Source organism: Pygoscelis adeliae, unplaced genomic scaffold (assembly GCF_000699105.1).
Source record: "Pygoscelis adeliae isolate BGI_AS28 unplaced genomic scaffold, ASM69910v1 Scaffold457, whole genome shotgun sequence".
NCBI lineage: Eukaryota > Metazoa > Chordata > Aves > Sphenisciformes > Spheniscidae > Pygoscelis > Pygoscelis adeliae.
In genome coordinates this window covers 170,691-182,061 of record NW_008825153.1, presented here as the reverse complement: position 1 = coordinate 182,061, position 11,371 = coordinate 170,691, and the positions used below count along the sequence as shown (strand labels likewise).

Sequence of the window (11,371 nt, the reverse complement as noted above, 5' to 3'; positions counted from 1 at the left end):
CCCCGATTCTCCTCAACCCACTCACCTCCTCCTGGAGCTCTGTCACTAAGCAGAGGAGTTCCTCTCCCTGGGCGCACCTCCCACAGGTGCGCTCACTGCTGCCGTCCGGTACTGGTGTAAGAGCAGGGCACACCCTGCAGCCTGACACCTGGGTGGTAGCATGTTCCCACCAGAGCTCTGTCTGGGGAGCTGCGTCAGTCGTGGTGGGTGCAGAGCTTAAAGAGGCCATGGCTTTCTGCCGGGTGGATACCATTGCTCCCTGGTCAAGCTGGCAGAGTTACAGTGCCCTTCCTGCATGCCTTTCCAGCACACCCTGTCCATGAACTGCCGCATGACACCCTGTTTGCCCACCCTGGTCACTAGCACTCCCCAGGGATTTCTTTTATACCTGTGGGGGCTTGGCTGCTGTTGCTCCTGGCACCAGGTCTCCTCAGCCGCTGTGGCGCGAGCTGCGGGCTCCTGGTGGGTATCTTGGTTCCCCTGAGGTTTCCCCAGTTTAGGAAATCCCCCTGTGCACTGCGCTGGAGTGCACCGCTGCCGATTGTGCCAGCACTGGAGCTGCTCGCCTCAGCGACTGAGGTTGGCATGAAGGTTGTATGAATATAATTACCAAGGAAAGTCACTTCAATCTATTATTAAATACTTCCAGATGAATAAGCAAATTGACCTTGACTAAGAGCTTTGCAACAAAACCAAAAAGTAAACCAGCTTAGAAATCTGTTCCCATTATGGAAACCATTCAGTAGTGCAGAAATACCTTAGTCTTCTAATAGTTGCACGGCCATTTCTGCACCACCGTGGCTTCTACAGTTTGATCTCTGAATACAGACTAAAAATGATTGTGAATATACCACCACATTTTATTAATAATGAAGGATAAACTGTAATGTAGAGGCCAGGGCTGTTGTGAGCGATACAAAATAAATGAAAATTCTTTTCTTACGGCATAAGATACCTGTAGTTAGGAGCTTAGCTAGTGATAGTGAATAGGGATGTATTTTTAACTGTTGGGAAATGTGCTGAGAACTGGCTACTCTTGGTGTTTGAGATTGTGCTGATGAAAGTTGAGAGCACTGTAATAACTAGTCTAAATGTATATTTTATTTTATAGGCTGGTAACCAGCACATATATCAGCCTGTGGGTAAACCAGGTAAGCAGTAAATTCATATACTGTCATCTTGAATCCTTGATTACAAGTCTTCTAGCAGCAGTAGTGAACCAAGGGTTTTGCCCATACAAGGGGTGGATTCAATGCCAGATAACTACACATAGGTGTTTCGGTGCACTATGTGTTTAAATTCCCCGTGCAGTCCCCAGAGAAGTAGTCAGCAAAGCCGAGAAAGTGTTTCATCAACAGGCAGGAAGTATCTACAGAGGAAGCTGAGTCACGGTGTAGGACTTCACCGTATGTGGAGTTCAGACATGTAAAACAGAAGTAGACACTTAAATTTAGGTTTCTCAAAGTGAATCACACCCAGGATTTCTGCCATGAAGTAGTCCAATTTTCCCAGACATACGCAGCATGTGTGGCACTCGGCTGCGGTACGAAGGGGTGAGTGCCTCTCAGGTCTGTCTGGGGTAGTTGTACTGAGATGAGTAGCAGTTGCCCCACAAAGGGATTTGCAAAGTATCTTACTGAAACAGCCATGTTCTCATAATAGCAGGAAAACTTGATGAATTCCACAACCTTTTCTGTCTGCACTTCTTCAGTAGAAATACAGATTAAAGTGTAGCTCCTACAAACAGTAGATTTACTGTAAGACATGTTAAGATGTACATCTCCTCTGCTGGTACAGTAAAGCACGTGTAGCCTTTGTAGTGTTGACAGACCAAAATTATGCAGGTCCATCTGATATGTTGGTCCTCTAAAATGCAAATTGTTTTGTTAACCAGATCATGCAGCTCCACCAAAGAAACCTCCCCGCCCTGGAGCCCCCAGCCATTTGGGCAGCCTTGCAAGCCTGAACAGCCCTGTGGACAGCTACAACGAAGGCGTGAAGGTACATTGCTCAGTGTCACATGAAATATGCTTCAGAAAATGAAACGTTACCACTCTGAGGTAGTTTGCTGTTCCTGCAGTAGAGACCATGGAAAGCAAAAGCGACTAAACATCCCAAGTAAATGTCATGGGGCAAACATGCACTGGCAGCTCTCCAGGGAGGTGGGGAGTTAACTGGTAGGCTCATATCCTCCATTACTGTGATTCAGCATGTTCCTCACCTAGAACCTTTCCCAGTTGAGCTTATTTCTAGTTTGAAGACCATATGAGATCTCCCGTATGGACTCAGCCTCCCTGCTCAGCAGCTTTGTTTGGCAGGAAGGAGCACACCCAGGGTTCCCAGTTAGTCAGGTAGTACCAAAGTCTGCTGTCCTCGGTCACGGAGAAGTGAGTCATGTCTGAACTGTGGTGCTCCAAAAAGCTCTTGCTGCAGCACCAAGACTCCTAAAACCCTGCTAGCTCTGAGGAACAAGGGGAGAGGGGAAATGGGCTGTCTGACCTGTGATTGAGGTACTTTCTAACGTGTTGTTTCATCTCCAGTAAATAGGCAATAAAGCCAAAAATGAAACTTTATGGTTTTCTAGCAGAGAGAAGTTGCAGAGTGCTGTGAAACACGGGGTCCTCTCCCCTGGTCTAGTTGGTGTCAATGGAACTGCTCTGTAGTATGTCAGTTTTAAAATCATGCCTCTAGGTGTTGTTCCCTTCCTTTGGGACTCCTTTACCTTTCTAATCTTCAGGAAGCAGAAACCTGAGTGACCTCAGGGCTTCCCAAGGGGAACCAGTGGAACTTTTTCTGATGCTAGCAGTTTCCAGCAGCTAGATAGAAGAGTGGTTGGGAATTCTCCATCAGTAATACTTGAACAGAAATGCAGCTGATCTATACACATCACTGTTTTATTATTTCACAACCTTTGCAGCTAGACAAATACCCCTCCACAAAGGTTGTTGGTCAGGCGGCAGTATTACTGACCAGAGCCTTAAAGCAGGATCACTCCTGCTGCTGCTCCCATTCTGTCAGTTGATGCCATTGGTAGCACCCAGGCAGGTGACGTATTTGTGCTCCGTCTATTTCCCAAGAGGAGAAGGATGGGGTCTGTGTTAGAGGACAGGCTTCTGCGAATACACCGGGGCAATCCCTACTGTAATACAACAGCTAGTGCTAATAGTACAGCTCCTCATGGAGGGAGAACCTCCTGCTACCCTAAGCCGTGCCAAGCCTGTAGTAAAGAATGGGAATCCATGTTGTGGTAGACACAGCTATTGTGATAAGCGACATTTCTTTTAGGTGGTTTAAGAAAATACAGAAAAAATCGAGTTCACCTGACCCTGAAATTCAAAATTTGCCATCAAAGCAATATGTTTAGCACAAATGGATCTCAGCCACTGCCTGCCTGTCTCACTCTTGGTCTCTTGTTCTGAGATTATTGGAATGTTTAAGAATCAGCATAAATAGACAGCAGTGGCGGATTTGAGCGGGATTATTTATTATAAACTGATGCCAGTGCTTTTGGAGCTCCCAAGCCTCAGAAAATGTCAAAAAGCAGTAACATATGTGTTAATAAACTTGGCTTCTCTATAATTTCATTTCTAAATGCTGATACTGGAACGTGAAAAATGTTTTCTGAAATACATCCTTTTGACAGCAAACCAACCTGAGCAAAGTCATCAGTAATAACAAGTGAACAAGATTCGTGTACTAAATAGCTTCTTCAGTAGAAAAGAAGGGCTGATTTTGTTCTTTCTGTCAAGAGTTTCTTGAAATTGGATTGGTTTATGCCTCTTCAAGAAAACATCCCATCATTTTTTAAGAGCGTATAGCTTTGTTAATGTCTGCAGTCCTAAACTGAAGATGCTTCTGGGGTTCATTTCAGACTCCCTTTTCTGTACACCCTTTTCAGACTCCCATTTCAGTCTCCCTTTTCTGCAGAATACAAATTGAAATAAGAGGATTTGAATCCTCCTGCTTGCCCTCAGGAGCCTTTAGGGCATGCACCAGGAAATACATGGGCTTGTGTTACTTGCTGGGGCAAAGTCAGCCAGTGCACACAAAGAAACTCCTGACATCATAGTCCGCAGAGCAATGGTGTTGATGTTGGGTATGAACAAAAAAAAATTGAGTGTTAAGAAACACAGATGTCCGTACTTTTGAAATGTTAGGGCTTGGCTGTAGGAATTAAATGGGTTGGGTATAATCCATCTAGCATGGGTTCTTGGTAGTTCTTAATGACGACTGCGATTAGTCATCGCAAACAGGAGCTGCACGGTTAGATAACCGTGTATTTGCTATCATGACTTTTCTAAAGGGAAAAAAAAGTTTCCGAAAGACGAATACAACATTTTCTTAAATCTATTGATTGATTGTGTAAAGGGACCAGGGTTGCACAGGACACGTTGTTTCCCACCGTAGAGGCCCTCTACTCCATTCACCACTTTGCTGCTCGCCAGACTGGCTTGCTCCTGTCAAGCTTTGCATGATCTCTTCCCCATGTGTTTAGTAAAAAGTAAGCATGGGTGCATGGCAAATACTTCCACTTCCTACGCGGGTGCACAGCAGGTCGTCAGCACACGGTGCTTCCATAACAGATGGACCAAGAGCTAACATGAGTGATTGCCGATACTGTTGAGGATGCATTTTTGTTGCAGGCTTTTTAACTGGTCTCTTATTGCTACACATGTTTTGGTTTTGGTTTGGTTTTTTGTTTGGTGTTGTTTTAGTCCGTTTTATTAATATTGTTTTTCTTTTTTCCCTTCTTTTGGTAAATTTCTTTAACCTTCCCCCACATTCTGCTCAACCATAGCCATGGAGGGTAAGCAGTGCGTGAGCGTGTGTGTACGTGCCCTATTCCAAAATGTCTTTGCATGCGACTTTGCCAGATGACTGTTTAACTTCTCGGTTGCTGAAACCAATTAGAATCACAGCTTTTCACTGGTGATTGAGGCAATGACAATGTTCTTTTTCCTAAGGTATTTTCTGATCAATACACTAGATTGAATCTCTGTAATAGTTGCCAGTACCCACTTGGTGAAACGCAAAAAAATGGAATCACCATGCACTAAATCCTGCACTCCTTCCTTAGCCAAAGTTTCATCCAAGTATTTTATAGTTTCATCGGGGTAGTATCTCGGGTGCTTCCAGTGAAACATCTCTGTAGCTGGGACCAGTTGTAAGAACCAGTAGTAACCCAGTGTGGTGGGCTGAAACGCCATGAGCCATCTCAGATCACCAGGGTGGATGGCCACTGCGCGACCAGTAGGAAATAAGCAATTTTTTAACCTTCTGCTCCCACTGAGTGGTTGCTTGCGCATCCTGTGGCAGTGAAGAGCTGTGGGGAACTGGGATGCTTGTAGTTTTACAGTTCAGGAGCAGAGATACTGGGGACCTTACAGAGGAAGTTTTCAAAGTTTGTTTCTTTTCTGACCCAGGATTATTTTGGTCTGTGTTGGGATTTAACTCTGGACAGATCTGACTCAGTGGAAGTTTTGCTTGAGTAAGGACTACAGGATTTTTATCCTATTGTTTTTTTTCTGATCTATTGGAAACAAACGGTATGAAAACATTCAGTGTTTCCCACCTGTACTGGTGACACCATTTTTGTTAATCTGCTGTGAATTTTCACTAACAAAACAATAATATTCTCTCTTTACCGTATCAGTATGTTAACTGTGTACTCTGACATTGTTTTGGAGCACAAAACAACTTTCTCGAATGAGGGACCTGAAACCTGTTGCCTTAGCAGTGGAACTTGTCCATCAGTAGTGAACCACTTAGACGTGTCAAGTACTCTGTACTCCTCGTTCCTCAAATTATTTTCTTCTCTGTTGTGGGAAGTACTGGAAGCTCTTCAGGGAAATCCTGGTAAAAATTCCCCAGTGTCATTTCACAGATCAGATTCAGTCAGAACTAAAGGAAACTTCCTTCAGATCCAGGAGTGAGTGTGCTCAGCCAGGACAGGGGACCCAGCGGGACCGGGTGGGGGGCTGTTGCAAATATGAGACCTTCCCGGCGGTTGGGAAGTTGCTGAGCCCCATCTGCTGGGCACAGGAGGTTAAACAACCCCTCTCTGCTTCCAGATTCAGCCGCAGGAAATCAGCCCTCCTCCTACGGCCAACCTGGACCGCTCCAACGACAAAGTCTACGAGAATGTAACTGGGCTGGTGAAAGCGGTCATAGAAATGTCCAGTAAAATACAGCCAGCTCCACCAGAGGAGTATGTACCTATGGTGAAGGTATGGAGGCGATTCCTAAAATCAGTGTTTAGTTCTCTCCTGAATGAGGTCTTCAAGTGGCGCAGGAGAAACTTTCTGGAACATTGGAATTAGAAAAGCTTTTTATGTGTGCAGGCGGGGTAACTTGTGGTCAGAGTGCTGGAGCGTTGGATACTGTTAACAGTATTGTGGGAAACGGTGCTTTTATTCCCCAGCTTGCCTGCGCTTATCCAGGGGCAGCGAGTTGTGCGCTATCTTCTCTACATTTCACTTTTTAAAAAGACCTTTTTTTTAAATTAACCATTTGGCATTTTGTTTTGATGGTGAAACATGGAATTGCAAGTGGGGTTTTCAAAGTCCCTCAGCCCTGTTCTAACTCCCTTCTTATCCAGATGAGGGATTAAGTGTATCGGTTGCTTCCTGCACTCCGGCTACAAGTCTCTCATCCATTCACTGCAAGTTGTTAAACTTTATTTTCTTAATTTTTTTTTTTTTTCTTAGGAGGTTGGTTTGGCGTTAAGAACCTTACTGGCAACAGTAGATGAGACCCTCCCCGTGCTTCCTGCAAGCACCCACAGAGAGGTATGTAGAGCTCCCCTCACCTGATGCTCAGTCTATTATGTTTCAAGTTAGCCCCAGCCAGGACAGCTATCTGGACATGATTTGGCTCACTAAGCAGTGTGAACTCTTGGGTTATAATTCTTCATGAAATTAATTTTATTAGAATCTGATTGCTGTGTTGACGTAGGCTTGTATTGACTTAAGTGAAGACATTCGAACTGGATGTAATTGAAGAGCATACGACACGCACATGTGAAGTTGACATAAAAACTGTTAGCAGTGCTTACACGGCACTTCTTAGTGCAAGTTTAATCCTTCATTAAACTACAGCTCGCACGCAAAGTCATTAAACAGGTAATTGAGCATAGCTTGGTGCAGCTGGAAGGTTTTGATGAGATATCCCGTAATAACCTAGTTCTGGATGAGAAGTGACTGAGATCTTTCAGTGAAGTTCATGAGTAAAACTGTTTTCCTCCAAAACCTTGAATGAGTGCGATAATGAGAAAGCCAGAGAATGGTTCTTTTAAGTGCCATCTTGGAGAATCATCCTGACTTTAGCTATAAGTAACCTGTATCTGGCTTCTCGACCCGTTTTATTTTTTACTGCTTTAGAGCTACTTTAATAATAGTAATAAAAAGGGTGATGATAATAGGGACCTGGAAACCTAGAAAAAGGTGTGAATTCTTAGACCTGGGTTAAAATGCCTTACCAGTGATTTGGGTCTCGGTGCTGTTTACATGTGGGCGGCTCAGCAGCTGACAAGGCTGCTCTTGATCTCCACACAGCATAGAGCAGCAGGTGCCAAAATTCCATCAGCTCCACGTGGCGTCCACAGAAACAGCCCCAGCCTCAATCAGAAATCTCAAGCAGGGGCTGCTGAGGGTGGCTAGTGCCGTTGCTCTGTAGTATCGCTGTCACGAGCGCAGTGCTTCTAACGACTTAACAGAGTTGACTGAATCTTCTTGTTCCAGATTGAGATGGCACAGAAGCTGCTGAACTCGGACTTGGCCGAGCTCATTAACAAGATGAAACTGGCACAGCAGTATGTCATGACCAGCCTGCAGCAGGAGTACAAAAAGCAAATGCTGACGGCTGCTCACGCTCTGGCTGTGGATGCCAAAAACTTGCTGGATGTTATTGATCAAGCCAGACTGAAAATGATCAGTCAGTCCAGACCACACTAAGTACTGAGGGAAGAGCTTCATCAGCCTAAGAATTCTGCTTGCGAAAGGATGTTATTTCACCTTCCACCAGCAGTGAGGATTAACCCAGTGTAGTCCTGGCTTTCCAGCGCCTCTTGCTTCAGCAGACCTGACTGACAGCTGTTGGTTCTCTCTCATTACAAAAGCTTAACCAAGTTTTTACCATAAAGCCAAGCTGGTCTGGGATTCAGAAAGTGGCATTATCACACAATGAAGTTTGTACAGAAGTCCTCGGGAAATCACGGCTATGGAGCGCGCTTCGGTTTTATACCATCGCATGGGACACGCTTAGCCTAGAGCTGCCACAGGGTTACAGTCTCGGAGCCAGAACTGTCCGATTAACAGATCAGAGAAAGATATTGTGAAGTGAAGAATTCGGGGAAACCTCAGGGCTGAGAATTCTTGCCCACAGTATATGAACTATCCAGACTGGAATTTTTTTATTAGAACACTTACGTCGCAATATGCTAATCACGATTTACAGAGAAAGAATAAAAAGCTATATTTTCAAGACTTCAGTCATTTCAAGACAAAACTAAAGCCCTCTTCATCTTCCTGCCTTTTACTTTTATGTGAATGTGTGAAGCATTTGTTTGGAACTAGCTGTAGAACACAACTGAAAACTCTCATCTTTTCCACCAGAATAATGTGCCAGTTCTTTTGTAGCAACGTTGTTTTCCTTGGAAGCAAAAATGCTGCTTTGTACCAGAGCAATTCAGAGCTGCATTTAGAGGAGTTCTGTAACCATTCATGTCCCCCATTTTTTATATAATTTATAAAGACAGATTAAAGCCATGTTGAATATTTTAAACCCACTGTAGTTAACTAACCCATCCTTTTGTCTATCTTGCCTGGGAGGAGTTACGGTAGAGCAGTGTAATTAGATTTTCCTTGGTTTTCCAGTTATGCCATCTGTTCTGTTAAAATAAAAACCACACTCCCTTTTTGCTGTTGAGGGATATAAATTATTCTCAGGAAGAATATAATGAACTGTACAGTTACTTTGACCTATTAAAAAGGTGTTACCGGTGAAATTCTGGGTATATTCTTCTGTGTGTGCGTGCACTGCAGAGGAAACCACTGTGAGTTTTCTCTGCTTGGAGTTTTTCCCCCTACCCTAATCCACAAGCTTTTAAGAATTCACTTATGCAGGACTTACGGAGCAACAGTAGGCATCCAAGGAGGAAATCCAAGATTTAAGTAGTCTTCCAGAAAGCAGTTCCCCCCCCCCCCCGCAACTGTGGAGCACAGGAACAAGACAGTGTTACCATCTGTGTAAGTGTCTTGTAATTACTTGGTGTCACTCCTTACATTCCTTTAGACTTTTTAAAATCAGTTTTCCTAGGGGAAGGTTTCTTTAAGAAGGGGTGGGGGAATGTAGTTGAGTGGTTTGCAGGAACTGTTTTGGAAGCTCAGTGGAGAGCTCTCAGCAGCAGCAGGGGGTTGCATAGACTACATTCCTCCATGGGTGCCAGCATCTGTCAAAAAACGAATGAGGTGTAGAGTGCATCCATTGTTGGTCTAGATGTGGAACAACCCCTCCTACACAACCTCAGAGTCCTTCTTACGCACCAGAACATTTTGCTAATGCATAGTTTTCATTTAATATTTTAGAATACACATTAGACAGACAGCCCTTGCCTTGCTCAGTTGCTCTGGAAAAGTCCTGCTCAGAAGTAATTTTAGAAATACATACTTTTACAATCTTCCACACCCACCCTTCAAAGCAGTTTCCAGAGATGCTCCTTAACTTTTTTTCTGGAAGGGCAAAAAAATTTACACACCTTACAAACCTAGGCTTGGTGCCTAGCGCTGCAAGACTCAATCTGCTTTTAAATTATACCTACTCGTGAATAAACAGTATCCCAGCTTTAGCCTCCAACAAGGGCCTTCCGCTGGGAATTTCTGCCTTTTTCCCCACTCTTCAGCTCAACAACTGTCCTCCACTGTGAAATGCACACAGTCCCTGCTGTGCCACGGCCTTTAGCTGCCCCTGAACAGGTTAACTCACCTGGTACTGGAAGCTGCACTGTTGCTGAAGCGCTAACTGGACACGCTGCAGCACAAGCAGCTCCTGCCTGCAGTACCAACCAAGTCACAGCGCTTCCGCTAAACGTGACACCGCATCCTGTACCTGCCAAGCTGTTACCACGTCCCATGTGCACTGTGATTCCACCTTTGTCCATACACTATGAATACAATTAGGAGCCTTAACTGTTGCTGTGCTACACCTATGGCGAGTATGAAGAATCAACAAGGGAAGTTGTAAAACCCTAGATTAACACGCGATGACAGCAGCTGCGGTACCTGCAGGTAACCTGGCCACCCTTCATCCGCTCCCCTTCACATGCGTCCATGTTAGAGACAAGAGTACATTTAAGTGTTCTTTATTACAGGCAGGTACAAAACTCATTAGTCAAAAAGACCAAAGCCCATGTCATCATCGGATTCCTCCGATTCTTCTTTCTTTTCCTCTTCTTTCTTCTCCTCAGCTAGAAAAAAAAGAAAGGATTTTTCTACTTTATCAGCTCATAAAAGTCACATGCCACAAGAGACTTCATATACAATGACTGTAATGTGAAGAAGCAAGACCTGAGCAATCCTAACAAGCTAAGCTAACAACCCAGGGAGAATAGTACTTCCGCTACTAGGGAAGTGGTTTTGTGCCTTGAAAATTAATTCCTATCAAATCTGAGAAACTCTAGAAAGCAGGCACTCTCCCCCCTCTAGCCATCACGAGGAGATCCGGATGATAGACAGGAAGATCAGTCTTAATTCTGAGATAACTAATCCTGTACCCTGACTGAAAGTGCAATTCCAGCCCTTCAAACGGTGAAGGTCTGTTTGGCTCTAGAACACCCACGCGCATACTACAAAGCACAAACCACGTTAAAATTGCAAGAGAAAGAGCCTGGCTGGCTCTCAAGCTGGTAACAGGTAGGTTTTTAATCAAGCATTTCTTCCAGCTGGAGATCACTACAGGGGACACACAAGCCCACTCACCAGGGGCAGCACCACCCGCAGGCGCAGCACCACCAGCAGGAGCAGCTGCAGCTGGAGCACCACCACCACCAGCTCCTACATTACAGATGAGGCTGCCGATGTCGATATTGGCTAGAGCCTAGGGAGAACAAGCAGCAGTAAAACCTCGTTAACACAGGGTGCGCGAGGCAGCTTTCCTTCAGGCTGGTACGCCTGCTAAGTCACGCCATGAGTGCAGGGATGAAACCGCAGCGTGACAAACCAGCAGCCTGCTTCACTCCCCCCTGCGGAGTCCCCGCAATTCAGCGCTTCTTACGTTTGTTAAACGTAGCGTTTCGAAGCTAAACGCGTAGGGGTCTACTGCCCAAGTCGGCACCGCCGGGAAGTCGCCGTCGTTTGGTTGTGAGCTGCCCCCAGAG

The 11,371-nt window shown here is 45.0% G+C and overlaps 2 protein-coding genes across 10 annotated transcripts in view; one reads left to right on the top strand and one right to left on the bottom strand.

Annotated features, from left to right (window-relative positions):
* The window catches only part of PTK2 (protein tyrosine kinase 2), a 212,688-nt gene extending 203,684 nt beyond the window's left edge, over nt 1–9,004 (top strand). For 6 of the 9 annotated variants that reach the window (XM_009328414.1, XM_009328412.1, XM_009328413.1 and 3 more), the window contains 6 exons: nt 1,112–1,151; nt 1,895–2,001; nt 4,799–4,807; nt 6,072–6,227; nt 6,708–6,788; nt 7,740–9,004. In XM_009328414.1, the coding sequence (XP_009326689.1) occupies nt 1,112–1,151; nt 1,895–2,001; nt 4,799–4,807; nt 6,072–6,227; nt 6,708–6,788; nt 7,740–7,952 (606 nt within the window). In that variant the 3' untranslated portion in view covers nt 7,953–9,004. The remainder of the gene's footprint in view (nt 1–1,111; nt 1,152–1,894; nt 2,002–4,798; nt 4,808–6,071; nt 6,228–6,707; nt 6,789–7,739) is intronic. The other 3 variants (XM_009328415.1, XM_009328410.1, XM_009328408.1) reach the window with 1 other exon arrangement.
* Nucleotides 9,005–10,341: 1,337 nt separating this feature from the next.
* The window catches only part of RPLP1 (ribosomal protein, large, P1), a 35,770-nt gene continuing 34,740 nt past the window's right edge, over nt 10,342–11,371 (bottom strand). The window contains exons 2-3 of the mRNA XM_009328420.1: nt 10,974–11,091; nt 10,342–10,462 (exon numbers count right to left, since the gene is read on the bottom strand). Coding sequence (XP_009326695.1) covers nt 10,383–10,462; nt 10,974–11,091 — 198 coding nt within the window. The 3' untranslated portion in view covers nt 10,342–10,382. The remainder of the gene's footprint in view (nt 10,463–10,973; nt 11,092–11,371) is intronic.